Below are 18,046 nucleotides of genomic sequence, written 5' to 3'. Positions count from 1 at the left end.
CACTGCCTATCAAGTAAGTGTCTACTTTGATTTTTAGTTTCTTTTTGTTATATTATTGAAATTTTGAGTTAGAGTTTTTGAATATGTTATGATATAGTGAAAATATTATTCATTTAGTTATAAATTTGTGTTAATCAAAATTTATTTTTAGTTTTACTAATTATTTTTTTAAAAAAATTAAATTGAGGGCAACAGCAAGCACAGCAGCAGCTGTTGCTGCGCAGCATGCAAGCTGCTGTTGGGCACGCAGCAGCTTGCTGCGTGCCCAGCAGCAGCTTGCTACTGTGCGCAGCAAGCAGCTGCTTGCCCAACAGCTGCGTGCCTACAGCTGCTGGCAGCAAGCAGCTGCCCAGCTAGCTGCGGTTTGCCCAGCAGCTGCGTGCCTGCAGCTGCTGGCAGCAAGCAGCAGCATCAGCAGCTGCTGGCAGCAGCAGCAGCTGCTCCCACAGCTGGCTGGGCAGCTGCTGCTTGCTGGCAGCAGCAGCCGTTGCGGGCAGCAAGCAGCCGCTGCTGCTGCCAGCAGCAGCAGCAGTTGCTGCTGCCTGCTGCTGGCAGAAGCAGCTGCTTGCTGCTGGCAGCAGCAGCTGCTTGTTGCCCAATAGCATCGCACAGCAGCATGCTGGCTGCTGTTGTAGTTAATGTGGGTTTAATTTTTTATTTAAAGTATATATAATTTTAATTGAAAAAAGAGATCAAATAATAATTGTGGGCCAATAAATCAAATAATAATTTATTTTATCTAATTGTGTCATCATTTAAACTGCTTTTTTTTTTCCTTTTTGTCTAATAAAGCAATATTGGATTTAGCAAAGACTCTTGTGATTAAGGAATTACAGAAAAAAGAATAAAAAAATAAATTTCAGAAATTAATTTGATTTGATTAGTATATTAATGAATGGATTAACAAACTAATCTATTAATTTAACTTTTTTTAAAAAATAATAATATTTAAAAGTAGTTAGTTAATTAAAGACATGAATTAAAATAGTATTTGTGGGTTTGCTTTACATGCCTTCCTTTCAACTCTACTTTGATATGTTACTTATGGACAGTTATTTTTTCAGATGCCTCGAAGAGCAGTATCATCCAGAGGTAGAGAACATAGCGAGCATCTGTCTATGAATGAAATAGATGAGGCAGTACAGGTGCAGGAGGAAATACTGGAGCACACTCCACAAGCATTAGGGGGCCAAGCAAACGCATCCTCATCATCATCAGTTCGAACTAGAGGTCCGAATTTGGGACATCCTATCCCATCAAACCCGTCTGATCGACAATTGATTAGATTGAAAGGAACTGTGTAAGTCATATACAACTTTTTGCTATTGATTTAATATGTATTATTACTTAAAACTACTCATTATATATAAAAATATTGCAGTTTTTTAGATTCTACGGTTACTAGATCAATCACTAATGACATTAAGATGCGCTATACTGCTCCATGGAAAACTTGGTCAGAAATACCTTTAAAGACAAAAGACGAGCTCTTCGGACTTTTTCGGGTAAATACAACTTATATTCTAAAATTTATAATATGCATTTTAAGTTTTTTAAATTTACTTAACACTGATTGTTATTTGTAGAGTCGATATGCATGGGATGAGAGTGAAGAAGGTATGGTTCGAATTGCTTGGGAAAAGGTAGGTAAAGAAAGACTGCGAGACATTCTTAATAGAGTTAGGAGCGAATTGTTGCGCAAGCACAAGAAGACAGATGTTGCTTATCTATACAATTTAGGACCAGATTGGATGGAGACAGAGATATGAAATGAACTTGTTGCATATTGGAGTACACCAGAGTGGAGAAAGAAATCAGAAGCTGGTAAAACAAATAGAAACGTAGAAAAAGATGGGACTATTACGAAACACTCTGGTAGTTCAATAAAATTGGAGGTTCATGAGAATAGATTGGTATAACTCTTTTATTTCTTACTTTTATTTATACAATTCTATTTTTATATATATGGTTAGAAATTATTCGTGCATTTTGTGTTGTGTGATTATTTCTTTTTTGTAGGCAAAGAAGTTGGGTAGACAACCAACTCACACAAAAAAGGGGAGTCAAGGTGTTTACATTGATGGAAAATCACGACGAGTTGATGTAAGTTACTTTTTGCTTATTTAATGTTATCACATTATTTTTCTAATTGTTATGTTATCATTAGTTGTGTATGATTCATGAAATGTTTATTATGTTTTCTTTTTTTACTTAGGAAGCTTATTTGAGTGCAATTGCTGAAAATGTGAATAACAATTGTGAGAGTCAGTCTGCTTTTGATTTGAATAAGTGGATTGAAATTTCTGGAAGTAGCAAAGGAAGAGTTTATGGTTTTGGATCCTCTGATATTGCAAAATCAGGAACTCCAACTACATCTTTCTCATGCACATCAGCTCATCCTGGAGGACCTTCTCAAACTATGTTTTCTTTAGAGGAGGTTGAACAAATATTAGAGCAAAACCGGATCAAAATGAAACAAGACATGGAGCAAATGCAAGAGCAAATGCAAAAGCAAATGCGAGAGCAAATGCAAAAGCAAATGCGAGTGCAGATAGAAAAACAAATAAAAGATCAGATGAAATCATTGAAGAACAAAAATAGATCTTCACCGCATAACACAACTACAGATTCAGATGGTTCAACAAATTCATAGATTACTTTTAAATTTTATGAATATTGTTAAATATTATGGATTTATTTTAAATTTTATGAACATTGTAAAATATTATGAATTTAATTTAAATTTTATGAATATTGTTAAATATTATGGATTTATTTTAAATTTTATGAATATTGTTAAGTATTATGAAATATTTGATTTATATTCAATATGATTCTTAATTATAAATTATTTGAATAAAAGCAAGAATTTTTTTTTTGTCTTAATATTTTCGACGGATTTCCGACGGAAAATTTCCGTCGCTAATTATTTTTGACAGATTACCGACGGATTGTTATAGGATGAATTTAGATATTCCGACGGATTTAGCGACGAAAAAATTCGTCGCTAAAATTTTTCGACGGAATTATCCATCGGAAAATCCGTCGCAAATTTTTCCGACGGAGTTAAAATCCGTCGGAAATCCGTCGCTAATATTTCCGACGGCAGCCCGATCTGTCGGAAAAAATTAGCGACATGACAAGCGACGGACTTGAGTCCGTCGCAAATCCATCGCTGAAAGTTTCAGCGACGGATTTTTTACTTTCAGCGACGGAAAAATACTTCACTGATACCCTGTTTTTTTGTAGTGATGTATATTGTGTCTAAATTATTGATTCCATTTTTATTTTTTATTTTTTATTTTATTTTCTATGCGAAAGGTATTGAAATTTAATAAATATGAGAGATTAGTTTGTAAATACAAATAATTATAATAATTAGAGATCAATTTGTGAAAATGGAGGGATGAATGAGAACTAAAAAGATCTATTTTATTAATAACACAAAACTTTGGAACTGAATTTAAACATATATGGACCAAACTATAGATTTCACTTAACTTTAAGGGTTAAAATGTAATTTAGTGTAAAAATTACTATTTTTGAGTATTATGTCAGTATTTTTTATAATATTAGAAAAAAATCTTATTTTATTAATGAAGTGAAAAATAATAAAATTTTTATCATTAATTAAATCACATAATACTATTTAAAAAAGACATTAAATTATGAAATAATTGTTTACAATTTACCTATAGAAATTATATAGGTCATTATGATGTAGATGATAATTCATTTACAAGAATAAACATCATGTAAATATTATCTATGAATCATTTTTTGTTAATTTTCACATACAATCTCACTTTGATTGTATTTTCAATTTAATCGCTTAAAATTAATTTTTTTAAAAACTCTTTCAACTTTAATTTATATATTATTAAACTCCCTTTTGTAGTTCCATATTAAAATAAATAAGTAATTATTGCTTTGTGTCTTCTCTGTTTCAATTTTATATTTTTCTCTTTTTTTAATAAAAATTACACATTTATAGATTTAATACCCAAGATTTTTTAAAATTTAAAATTCAAATTTAATTATTATTCGTTAAAATATTATTTTTATTATATTTTTAAAGAAAATATTATTGTTATATTATATTAAAATTTAACCAGCTAGCGCAAGATCCTAACATCTTCATCTTGAAATGCAAACACGATTACAATAAGACATTTAGCCATTTTAACTATTTTAATCGTTGTCTAACCATTTCAAATGCCATCAAAAGAAGCCACAAGCTACAACCCATAAAGAAAAAAAAAAAAAAAGCTATAATCTCATTGTCTGCAATTATGCTATTGAACTTGCAAATTCAACCCTATAGCTATTGTTCAAAATATAAGTCGGCGCTTTAAGATATAAATACACACTTTAGAAATTTTAAGTTGAATTGTTTCAATGTATAAAGTTTTGAGTTACATTGTAAAATAGCAAGAAGTTTTGGATTTTTTGCATCTAACAGTTTTTATTTATGTGTCATATGAATATAATAAAATAAGTCACGAGACATTAGGACCGCTCCCCTCCCCATTCCCTAAATGCTTATCGGCAAAAAAGAAAAACAAAACAAAACTAAAAAAAAGTATTGATATGTGGGTTTCAACATAAAATTTGAAAACAAATATATACAACCAACAGAAAGTGAATGCAGGAAGAAACGAGGTATATGAGGTTTCTGCAGAGCGTGAATAGAAAATTAGACAAAGAAGTTGAAGCATCACAAAGGTTGAAAACAGAGCTAAGTACAACATATATGCAATGCTGAATGAGTAAACATGTGTTGGAAATGTACATGTACAAATAGAACTTTCCAGCACATAATTACAAGGGAATTTTGCACTATCTATAACTACAAGTTAGAGATAAGAATAGCTATACCTAAGCCTCAGCCAGTTCCATCAATGAAACAGAGATCCCATTCCCATAACCTAACTAAATCTACACCCAAACTATGTCAACCTAACAATCATATAGTACACAACTGTTATCTACCAAAATGGAGCACGCCTTCAATACCTATAATGCTAACAGCTTGTGAAGCTTATTTGAGCTTTCCTTGCCAAATGAGATTCAAAGATCACTATACCTCTTGCTTACATAATTCATCATTACAATTAAGAGATCAGCAAAACCTAGACATATTGCAGAACAAGCAATTGTTAGTAAAATATTACTTAACCATGCAACAACTGGACCCAAATACACACTCAAATGCATGCACTGAAGGAGCGGATCAATCTGATAAAATGAGTAAGCATTCCCGAATCTATATTCATATATATATATATATATATTCTCTTAAGGAAAACACCTAATAAACCATGGTGCTGTGCCGAGCTCAAATCTCAAACACAACTTATTAGTTTCATTCATCACACAATATGTGAGCACAAATAAAGCTAGAGCACATATTTGTTGCAGTTATACCTAATGTAACAACTCATCTATAACAATTTATTTTCCCCAATATAACTTTAAAAATAACCTTGCATCATGAAAAACTTTCAGCAGACACCACAAAGCTATTTGCATGGTCTGTCCCCTAGAATCACTCCAACCGTCTTAACAGCAACTAACCAGACCCTCGTCCTAACTACTCCAGTTTATTCATATGTATAAAGCAATCGCACAGTTACAGCTAAAAAGACAAGGATTTGACTGATAAATTGCAAATAATCAACATGCTATTCTGGAGAAAGTATGCTTACTGTTGTCATAATTGCTCACGTATATAGGCCATTGATCTCAACATGGAAGCCAGTGTATCTCTAGAAACCTGGAATTTCACCTCTGTTTCCCCTGTTGTTGTTTTGGTATCTTGGAGCTAAAAAGTATAAGCAAACAAATTGTAAGTCAAAAATATCAAATCATCAGTCATCAATATAGCCTCTCTGCAAAGTCACAGAAGCACAATAGAGCAAAAGCATATTTCATAAAGGAATGACCTATATCTTAACTGCGTGGGAGAATTAAAATCCAAGAAGTTGGTTTATCAAAGAGAGGAGTTGTAATGATAGTATTAAATCTATTTCTACCAACATATCTAAACAGCATTAAGCACATATCAAAACAAAAGCACAAACACCAGTTCATGCAAGTGCAACGTCTAAAAGCAAATGCAGCTCAATAAATTCATATATTTTAAATAGTTATAGAAGTACAGTTACATATATTATAACTTTTGTAAAATATAACATCTAGTATTAATTTATGATACAAAAATTATACTTCCAAAATTAATGTTTAATTATAAAATTTGTACCATATATAATCTAATATGGTTTTTCATGGTATACAACCAAACAAATATACTTAAATAACTGAATGTCAAAACATTTTCTATTAATAGTAAAATAACAATTAATGAATAACATTGAATCAAATTTACTTTTCCACAACAATCATTATTTCAAAATATTTTTGCTTGAAACTAATAAATATAAATGACACAATCTTAGAATTTAATTAAGTATTATAGAAGTCATGCATCAAAATATGATACGAAACAAAATTTTATAAAAGTGTAAATTGTAATAATACATAAAACAAGTTTAAAAAATTAAAATAGGGTGCACATTATTAAAAAAAAATGTTTAAGCAATATTGTCTTGCTTGTGAACTAATATTATCTAGACTACTTGGGAAAAAAAATGTTAATTGGTACAATCAACAGGTCTAGGCTACATAATGGAAGTAAATTTTCTCCCTTCTAAACATTATAATACCTGAATGTCCATCAATATTTGGTAGATGGGAAAATTGTGTTATTGTATGTAACAACAATAATGGTTAGCATAAACACAATTACAAAATAGTTAATAACCACAAATATTGAAAAATATATATAGACAAAAGAAGACAAAGCCTCATGCCAACAGAAAAGCCAAGTAAATAATAATAATAAACAAACAAATAAATAAAGTAGCAACAAAGTTCTTTAGCTGATGGCGAATCACTATTCTAAAAACAGTGAGTCAATGATCGACTCTAGTAAATGGTAGATGTCACATTAAATATTAGAGAATAATTAAATTCCTGTTTTGTATGATAATAAAGCCATAAAATGAAAAAATAAATAAATCCAATAATGTGTAAGCCTGTTTGTCATGTATATTTCCCATGTAATAGAGGAGCTGTAAACACTTTTTTGTGTACTTTTTACCACTTAGCATTTACCACTGTGTTTGCATAATCTCAATATCATGCATTATCTAGAACTTTAGGACTGTTGTACATCAAATATGACAGACTATTTTAGGTTTTACAAGAGCATTGCTGAGCAATTCCCACTGACAGTGGCTTAAATTAGTCCCAGAACTTCTTAAAGCATGAACTAGATGATCAGTAGTGCAAAGCAGCTGGGGAAGAAAAAGGCCTCGGTAGTAAAATGAGTCAAACATTACAAGGCAAATAAGAGTACTGATGTGAAAAGTACACCATTCAGTTTAAGCATACCCAAAATGACTGGATATTACTATCCCCGCAAAAGGAAGGGAAAAAAGGATGAAGAAGAAGACAGGATCTGAAAGAAGCTGATCATAAAAAAAAAACAATTAAAATGCTATTAGTGCCATCAGAATTATTTGATAATATATGGAGAGTTCTGATAATATTATGAGTTAAAGATAAACTCCAAAAACAGATTGAAAAAGAGTCGTTCTTCAAAAGGTGTCACATCAAGTATATCTTCCAAAATTCACATCTCTCCTGGAATCCACCTTAATTTGATTAAGCATCATGAAGCTACATAATGTAGGACATGTTTGGTGATTGTTGGGTCATAAGCAAGTGTACAAAAGCATAAATAAGTTAGGGATGTCAAATTATGAAATATGTGGCAAACTTCTACTTGATAGCACTCAGAGGAATTAACTATGAGAATTCACAAGTGGAGTAGCTTATATAGCTATCTAGGGCTTGAGAAGTTACAGCGTTAGCATCTTGTTATCTTCAAGGCTCCCTCTTACATGCACGTTTTAACATTTGACACATATGAGATGAATAACTTATTTAAAAGTAGTTCCTTCACAGAACCATAAAACACATGAAAGCTACAACAGATTGCAGAAAATGGTTGAATCTAATATGCTGGGAAAAACTAATGTCAAGAATGATAGGCATGGTTTTAAATAAGATTGTTATGTTACATGACGGCCATTATTTAAAGGAAATTTAGCCTACCATTACTGTTATAACCTATAAATAATGGAGTTTTAAAATTGGGATGCTAAAGGCAATTACCATTAAGTAAAGGTAATGACAGTAACCAGCCATTACTTAAAAGGACATCTTGTAAGGCAACAATAAGAGGCTCTTTTCTTCTCTCTCTCTTTTTTTTTTTTCTTTGAGAAGGCAATGTTGGCTAATTCATTCAGCTCCTCAACACATTATCTCCATGCATTTTGCTACTGTGTCTCATGTTTCTTCACAATCAAGTGAAATCCTTAATTTCTTTACAATTTTTTGATTTCAAAAGCTTAGATCATCAAATAGATAAGGTGTTCTAGAAGTGAATAAAAGAAAATCAACACTTTTACATTCAAATTTTTGCAGAGATTGAGTTATTAGTATGTGTTGGTGGTATTTTATCTCATTTGATGAAGAAAAAATTACAAGTTATGTTACATTATTTATGCAATATATAGTTTATTTTTCCTATTTGTAGCTATTCTTGGAATTATTTTTAGGCAATTAGGCAAATACATAAATAATTAAAAAACAATGTCAGAAAATTGCAAAATACAAACTTAAGCTTCAATAATGTTAACTAAATATAAACTTAAGCTTCTGCAAGATAAAATTTAAGAAAATAAATAATTATGAAAATTAATTTTTGAAATAATTAAGCTTATGTTTACTAATTTAACTTTTTCTAATAATGTCATTTGTGAGTTAGCAGGTCACATATTGAAACTTGACAGGAGAAATGAAACGTGTCAAATTGGGATAACAGGTCAACCTACAACATAACATGGTTATGTGCATTTCAAGTGGGTCAACACATACGAATAAGACCTAATCCTATTTTTTCATGTTGTGTTAGCAAGTTGTCTAAAATTTCCAGCCCCAACTATCATAGTTGAAGGAAAGTAATCAAGTAAAGGAGATTTAGTGGTTGGCACAGATGCACATAATAAATTATGTATGAGCAGAATAATGTACAAATCAGAGTACAGTGCAATTCCTGCAGACTTGGATGCGTTGAATCCTGAGATGATTACATTAGACTCTTTTTTATCTTAGATTTTCTTTTCTCTTAGGTGTGCTGCTTCTTTCCATGGTTCTATTGTGTTCTAGATCAGTATGTCATACAATTTATTATCTGAATGATAATTACACAAAAGTGGTTCAAAACGGAGTATTAGCTACACAGATTTTAAGCCATTGGGCTAATAGTCTAGTGGTCGAGTGCTTGCCTTGTTGTGAAGGAGATCAGGATTAAATCATGACAGCCCCACCCTTTTAAGAACTTCCTAAGTACATAAAACAAGATACCCAGATTTTAAAGTGAATAAATATCCAATCAATGCTTGAAGCTCAAGGATTAGTTTTTATTACATATGATAGGCTGTACGATTTTGCATCAAGTATTACAACGTGAAAAGCCAGCCAGCTTACACTTAGCATGACATGGCCAGTTTGGTGACTTCTACATCAGCCTAAATATATTGCAAGCTAAAGAAAGCTGTAAAAAATTCAAGGGAAAAAAACTGACTTTGTAAATCACCAATTTTTCTGAGATCATAACTAACTAAATGTAATTGGACTTTACCAGATGAAATTTCACTGATAATTACCCTAGAATTGTTAAGGAAATGACAATAATAAAAGAAATTACCAAAAAAAAAAAGTTGAAAATTCCCAGTCTAAATACCTTTAGATTAATGACAGCAACTCGATTGGCTGGTGTTGAAAGCTGCTGACTTATATGAGCCATGGATCTCAGCATTGGTTCCAATGTGATCCTTGTTAGCCTAAACTGCACCTCTGTTTCCCCTGATGGATTCTTGCCATAATCTTGCAGCTACAGCAATGATAATGAATGTTAAAAAAAATTAAGAAAAATAAAGGCTCACATACTCGATGTAGCAACTATGCATTACCCAAGGGAAAACTTTTTTAGTTACCTACGTTTACAGTCAATTAAAATAATTTAATTTTGAAAAAAGTAAGGAGAGAATAAATAAGCTAACTAATCTTAGAAGTGTCAGTGGATGCTAAAAACATTATGTGTTTAATAGATTTGGCAGTTGTAAGACTAGCATATTTCAAATGGCATGGTCATTAAAATTATCAATAAAAAGGAAACACATAAACACCTTCAAGTTGATGACAGCTACTTTTCCAGCTGGCGTTGAAGTCTTATTCTCTATTACCCAAGTCATGGACTTGAAATAAGTAAGAACCACCTACGTCATTCAAAAATAATCACCAACATCTTTTCAGATACACGTTAAAACAATTCTCTCCAATAACACCATAGATCAATAAATGATAAAAAAAATTAGCTGTGATCCATACTGTGTTGTCAGGAGGACAGCCGTCACGATGGATAGACACAGGAGCCGTGCTAGGCTGGTTCAAATCTGTAACAGGTACTCCTACATCATTGAGATTAAACCGATGTGGCATAGCATCTTGCCAGTGCCACACTGATGGGACCATTTCAGGAACTGAAAAGGGGGTTTTCTTGTTAGTTTCTTCCAGACTGTTACCACTGCCTTGAGAGCTAGGAGGTGTAACTTTCGCAACATTTTTCTTCATAGCAGCAATCTTTTTTGCACCCTCTCTTAAAGCATTTATTGCCAAATTATAGGTCTCAACTGCAATTGTTCCTTCTGCTGCATATTTAATAGCCTCCACGCATAGATTGTTAAAGCGTGAGGTCAAGGATTCAATAGCTTGCAGGTCTGGACTTTGCTCCTCTGTCCCGACCCAAGAGTTGGCATTTCTTTTCCATCTTTTCAATATGTAGTGGGATGGAAGGGTAAGAACATTGGTTACAGTGTATACAGTTAGTACATGCCGACAGAGAATGCCACAGTATTCAAACATCTGGCAACTGCAACTTGCCTTCATCTCAGAAATGTTCAGAATCACTATGTATGCCTTGTCATCTTGTTCATATTTTGCAACCCTATATTTACTCACAACTCCATCATCTTCTATGTTATTTGCTGTATATACAAAAGTTTCAACTAGTTCTTCCTGAAACTTTGCAAACACTTTCTTTGTATAGAGGTTTGCTGCCAGTTGTTCCATTGGTGATGGTGTCTTAAGCACTGGAGTGGTGCAGATTGTATCATAATCTGCTTCTATTTCCTTTTCCAGAGAATGCTCAAGAGCTCTTTCATACTGCTTAAAGAACAGAGGTATTGTGGTTTGTTGATTCACATACCCATCAAAAAAAGAGCTAAACCCTTGGTTTGAAGAAATTGCAGCAAAGAAAGTGCCACGAAAATAAACTGGCGCCCACTGCTTGCGAGCATTATACACAGCCTGAAGCCATTCATTCTTCTGGAGATCATATTTATCCAGAAGACTACCCCATGATGATTCAAAATCCTCAATTGTCTCAGAAAAATTAATGGAGCTATACAGCTCTCCATAAAAGGATGGATGAGCAAGGTATATGTGAGACAACCTTTCTTGGCCTTCTCTCAAGATGTGCCACTTGCAGATGCGGTGGCGAGTTTCTGGAAGTACCTGAGCAACAGCCATTTGTATGGCTCTGTCTTGGTCGGTGGTAAGAGAAACAGGAGGTCGGTTATTCATTGCAGATAGCCACGTCCTAAATAGCCAAGTAAAGGAAGACTCAGACTCATCTAGAAGCAATGCACAGCCGAATAATACCATCTGACCATGATGATTAACACCTGTGAAAGGAGCAAATGGGACCTGATATTGATTTGGTCTATACATGGTGTCAAAAACAACAGTATCGCCAAAATGATTATAAGCCATCCTTGATCTTGCATCAGTCCAGAAGACATTAGTCATGCGATTATCATCATCAAGTTGTATTGCATAATAGAAGCCAGGGTTCTCGGCCTGCATTTTCTGGAAATAATTCAAAAGATTTTGTGCATCTCTTCCGAGGGTCCTTTTTCTGCTAGGAGGACTCACATAGTTCATAGGTGCATGCACAACATTCCTAACTGGGTGATTAGGTTCTACAAGGGATACATTTCTAACACGATTTTGTTCATAAGATGCATGATTCCCATCAATAGGAACATAAACATCACTAGTGGCACTGGCATCCAGTGTTTCAGTCGCATTCTTTGTAGCCCCAGCAAAATGCCTACGAGGTCGAAGATAATGAACCTTACTAGGAACTGTCATAGAGTGGTTATGCTCCTCTATAAATTTTGTCACAACCCAGTTGTCTGAATTCTTCCTCTCTATCCTAAGCATTGCATTGCAGCACTCAAAATTCCTTCTTTTAAGTACCTCTCTGGAACATGCAAAATCCCAAGTAACAATTGGCCCATCAGGCTTAGCACGGTTAAATTGACCAACATGAGTGCTAAATCCCATACGCCTGGCATATGCATCATAGAATGCCTTGGCAACATCCTCTGATTCAAACTCCATACCCACATGTGGTAAAGCACCTCCATCATCATCCTGATTTCTAACCATTACTTCCGAAGAATCTTCTGTTACATTAAGTTTCCCAGACTTATTGGAATCAGCATTTACCATAATATGATTGTCACCTTTTCTCCCTTCCACATCTACCACCTCAACATCCATAAGTGTAGGGTATGAAACGAACTTTGTTTGCACCGGAAAGGCTATAGCTTATTCTTCATACTTATTCAATTTGTCTAGAACTATAAACTACCTGCATATCACAAACTAACCTATGTATAAGATATATGCATAGAGATGGGGTTACTGAAAAAATATAGAAGATATGAAATATCAAAAAGAAAATATATGTACATATAGCAGAAAAGCACCATTAAACGGGAAGCATTTTGCAGAGCCAATCTCCCCCAGAATGAGACAAAGTCGCATGTTAGTCAATCTGGAGCAACTTTGATATTGGGTTTCCATCACCATTCAGCAAAATCAAGTTTGAATTACATTCCATTCCATCTAAAACGATAAGAAAATAAATTTTAGACCAAAAAAATCATCAAATAAACATATGACCGGCAGAGGGGGGTTTTTTCCTGGGTTTCTTAATAAAGAGTAGAAGAGGCAAATGTAAAAATGTTGGCGTCGCAGCAATGAAAATACTCATTCAGTAATCATTATCCGTTGTAAACAGAGAGATGAAAGGAATTAATGAACCAAAAACTTTGGAAACTGAAAGCCCTAATCTTCTAGCAACATATAAAGAAATGAAATGAAACTGACCTTGCACAGCAGTTTTCTCTTCTCTCCTCCTCTCTTCTCTTCAAGATTGTCTGTGATTATTTAATTTAAAAAAATTAAAAAACAAACATAATTTCCTTTTAATTTCAGTTTCGACAGAGATGTATGTATTAAAATTTGTTGGTTTGGAGCAGTGAATGATGAGCATGAGAGTGGAACTGTCAAAGGATGAACCAACTCCGTTTCTTTCATCCTCCTTCGTCTTCCCCTTCATATTTTCATCCCCAACCTTTTCACTATTTACACATCTATACCAACTATTCCCCTGTATATAAGAGTTTCCCATAGAACTTGGGGCTAAATTTGTTTATTATTAAAAATATAGGAATTAAATTGTACATTTTATTAAATTTTAGGGATCATATTGTAAATTATTTATTTTTATATAAATTCAATTTATTTTATCATATTTTATTTTAAACTAAATTAATAAAGTCCAATTTTCTGCTACAAATGATAATATATTAAAAATAATCTCATACATCAACATATAATGAACCAGGCAATAATATTAGTAGGTAAACTTGTTTTTCTTTTTATTGGAGGCATAAACATTGAGTATAAGATAGGATATAAACAACACGTTGTATTCTCTCTTCTTACTTAAAAAAAGATATTATTTATTTATGTATGTGTCATTTGAGACATATTTCGCTGAGACATATTTTATTTTTTAAGAGAATGATTAGTTGACTATCAGTAAGGTTGAACCCAATTGATTGATTAACGTAAGCCTATAGAGTTTCTGAATTGTATTTTCGCTTATAAACCGTCGTCCCCTATTTATAAGAAGGTGAGAATTATTGTAACAATTGTGTCGAAACAATGTATAACTAGTATTTTATTTTTAAAATAAAATAAATAATATATTAATGAATTTTCATATTCTGTTTTTAGCTTTAATGCATATTGTGAGACTGCTGAATGAATATTATCCGTTGATTTTATTATTCACTTATATAAGTATCAAGTAATTTTTAAGACTTACTTAGCTTGAAAAATGAACCTGTGAAAATAACTTGTTAAAATGAAATGAAAATATTACTAAAATTAATTTTATAAAAATATACTATATTTATATTAATTTTATTATTTAATATCTATTTTCTTATAAAAAAATGTGTTTAATATCATAATATTTGTTTTTTATACATAAAAAAATGTGCTTAATATTTATAGATTTATATTAATCTTATTCGTATACAAATTTCCAAATTTATAGTTGCCTTAATTATTTTTAGAAAAATTTTATTTTGTTTCTTCTTTAATGATGTTCTAAATGGGAAAATTTAGAATATTTTCTTAGTGAATTCAACTCTGTAATTATCCCCTACTAAGTCAATAAGCAAGATGAGTTGGGTAATATGTTTTAATGTATTTGTTGGGAAAAACCATTAAAAATAGATATGAAATTGAAGAGAAAAGAAGAAAACATCATTAAATTTTGTTTATATTTAAATTAATTTTAGCTTGAAATTTATTTAACTAGTGAATTTTAAAATTAAAATTAATTGAAATCTCTAAAAGAAAATAGGCCAATTAATTAACACATACATAAAATTGAAAATTTAAAAGTCTTAAATCTGAAAGTTCCAATACTGAAAGTCCGAAATATTTTATGGGTTGAAATTTGAAATAGATAAGGTGCATATCTGGACATTTTACTCGAACCCTAGTACTAAGCTCTAATTTAAATATAACTCCTATAAATATAGAAGACCTAAATATAATCAAACAGAGTGTTCTTATTCCATCAATTCTATATCACAATCTTCAAGTCTTATCAGAATTGGATTCCTAATATTTATAAATATGAGTAGTCTTCAAATAATATTCTATCTCATTAATAACTATTTTCAATAATTACACTGTTAAGGCTATTATTGACTTAAATATCCAAGATTTTACTCTATTTTATCGTAAGATACAAATTCTATGATTGTTTGTTCTAACTCAACATCAAGGTTCTTGTTGAGACCTTAAACATTCTTCAATTCAAAAGTCAGTACGATATTTTTATTTTGCAACTTACCATATATCCCCTCAAATTTGCCAAAACCTCTCATGGCCAACTTGAGGAATGGTCATCGCTTCCAAATTCAAAAACATGCCATGGAAAAAGACATCTTAAATAGGGGAGAAAGGCCACCCAATACTCTACTTGTTTTGCATATCCAAACCTGTCAAAGAAGCTAGTATAATATCATTAGCACCGTTTATGGAAAACTCTATTTTATCATAAGAATATAAATTATGTGATTATTTATTCCAATTCAATATCAAGGTTCTTGTTGAGACCTTGAACATTCTTTAACTTATAAGTCAACATGATATTTTGAGTTTATAATTCACCATATAACCTTAAAAGCTACCGAAACCTATCATGGCCAACTTAAAGGGCGACCATCGCTTTTAAATTAAAGACATGCCATGCAAAAGACCTCATCATCACTCTCATTAGAAAACCATTCTCAATCAGCGGGCAAAGTCATTTTCTTGGCAATCCTTTCAACCAAATAGTAATACCCAGCCAACATATTATGCCCTCTAAGTAATCTATCAAAGTTTTGAAGGAAGTCCTATTTTAATTGAAAATGAAGATAAATCTCCCGAAACATATTTCTATGAAGACATATGGAGTAAAAGTCCTAGTAACAGTCTTAGGCATTTCACCTTATTGCTCACGAAGTGTTGTCTCCATCTATCTTTGCAAAGACAGGGAAAAAAATCATTAACTTAGATAAGAAGCCAAAAGATAAGGTTTTTAAGAAAATACCATTTTCAGTGTCCTCTAATGTCTAGGACATTTATTAGAAGAAAAAAAGAATTTCGACTCTTTATGAACAAATGACTTGTAATGGTTTTCCCTTCTCTCGATGATGGGAAACCACCCCAACCACCGGCAATAGAATGTTAAATCATTAAAAAAATTGATGTCCACTTTTTAAGAGAGGAAAGAAGTCCATCGAATAGGTTACATCCCTTTTAGACACAAAGTAGTAAAAGGCTTCTATACCACGATACATCAAACCATATATAGAAGCAAATACTCATGTGAATGCTCCAATGTTGTGAATCTAGTAGCAGGACTAAAAAGCCACTAATATTATCAGTGTTGGGATGAAGTTGTGTAATACACACTCCAAATAATTTTAACACCTTAACAAGAAAGGAAACAATGGAATACGAAGCCGAACTTTTAACTGTTCTTCAAAAATTACCGCACAGTTCTTCCTAATGACCAAGTCATTAGCCATTTGGTGTTTCTTACATGGTCTGGAAAGATAGTTTTTAAGAGTATGTAGGAGAAGATACGACGACCACCAAAATACCAAAATATCCACGGCCAAATTGACGAAACAATAAAACTTCAAAAAACTTAAAATAAAAATGTCTTGGCCAAAATATTGAAACACCTAAGGCAGTAATGCTGCAACACCAAAGGCCAAAAATGAAAAACACCAAAGTGTGGAAACTAGGGGTGAGCAGTATTCGGTTCAAACCGAAAAAACCGACCGAATCGAACCGATTTAAAAATTTGGTTCTGTTTTTTATACATTTCGGTTCGGTTTTTAATTTTAAAAATTTTGGTTATTTCGGTTCGGTTCGGTTTTGATCAGAAAAAAACCGAAAAAACCGAACTGAACCGATTAGTGATAATAATATGTTTTTTCAATAATATAGAGAAATTAAATCATATTAAAATTAAAATATTTTAATTAAATTTTAAAATATTAAAAATAAAGTGTAAAAAATAAAAAAATTATTAAAAATCGAAACCGATTAAACCGAACCGAATCAGACCGGTTCGATTCGATTCGGTTTCTGACCAAAATCGATTCGATTCAGTTTCTGACCAAAATCAGTTCGATTCGATTTTCATAAACACTAAAAATTCAGTTTTCAGTTTATTCGGTTCGGTTCGGTTTTGAACCGAACCGACCGAATGCTCACCCCTAGTGGAAACACATAAACAAAAACTATAATTTTGAAACGCTAAAAGTAAATCCACACCCCGCTTATATAGAGATATAGGAGCAAGAGATGAATCATTATGTCTTACGCTCAAATGATGCATTTATTAGGGGATGCTTCATTTTTTCAACGAATAATATTTGTTACACCGAAAAACAAAGTGCCATATTAATAAAATGTCACTTAAACTGTCAAATAAATCTATCAAATCAAGAAAAAACTCATCCTAAAAGGGAGATTGATTAGAGACACGTGGTCCACTCTCTTGACGACACATGTCCACAAAAAAAAAATCAAATTTATAAGTAAACCTAAGATTCACATAGTTGGGACTAATGATATATAGGATTGTGTAGTTTTTGGTCTAAAAAATAGAATTGAACCGAGCCATTTGGTTCAATTATCTGATTTGTTCAATTTGGTTTAGTTATTAATTTTAGAATTTTTCTATTTTTAATTTGATTTCCAACATCTATAAATACGAGCAACCTATAAGTATGTTTTCTATCTCATTATTCATTTTTTTACTGATTACACCGTCAAGACTATTACTAACTTAAAGTATCAAAAATGCTTACCAAACCACTTGGTGTTTTACTTGTTTTACATATCTAAACTAAACCCATTAACGAAGCTGGTGCAACATCATTAATAAAAGCAGTAACTATAATCCAAAATTCAT

The 18,046-nt window shown here is 32.1% G+C and overlaps 1 protein-coding gene across 4 annotated transcripts; it reads right to left on the bottom strand.

Annotated features, from left to right (window-relative positions):
• Nucleotides 1–4,726: 4,726 nt before the first annotated feature.
• Nucleotides 4,727–13,631, bottom strand: LOC110619351 (protein FAR1-RELATED SEQUENCE 3). Of its 4 annotated transcripts, none has more exons than XR_002488660.2 (8): nt 13,372–13,631; nt 12,969–13,107; nt 10,522–12,864; nt 10,320–10,409; nt 9,875–10,024; nt 7,456–7,532; nt 5,709–5,824; nt 4,727–5,132 (listed from the first exon to the last, which is right to left on the bottom strand). XR_002488660.2 is itself a non-coding variant. In XM_021762737.2 (7 exons), the coding sequence occupies exons 3-6, from the start codon at nt 12,757–12,759 to the stop codon at nt 5,714–5,716; spliced, it is 2,589 nt and encodes an 862-aa protein (XP_021618429.1). In that variant the 5' UTR covers nt 12,760–12,850; nt 12,969–13,107; nt 13,372–13,630; the 3' UTR covers nt 4,727–5,132; nt 5,709–5,713. The 4 variants fall into 4 exon arrangements, 1 of the variants encoding a protein (XP_021618429.1); XR_002488659.2 differs by having other exon boundaries at nt 10,522–12,850; XR_002488661.2 differs by lacking the exon at nt 12,969–13,107 and having other exon boundaries at nt 10,522–12,850.
• Between the last annotated feature and the right edge of the window lie 4,415 nt (nt 13,632–18,046).

Source organism: Manihot esculenta, chromosome 7 (assembly GCF_001659605.2).
Source record: "Manihot esculenta cultivar AM560-2 chromosome 7, M.esculenta_v8, whole genome shotgun sequence".
Classification (NCBI taxonomy): domain Eukaryota; kingdom Viridiplantae; phylum Streptophyta; class Magnoliopsida; order Malpighiales; family Euphorbiaceae; genus Manihot; species Manihot esculenta.
The sequence above is the reverse complement of the archived record's forward strand: the minus strand, read 5'-3'. Positions and strand labels throughout refer to the sequence as shown.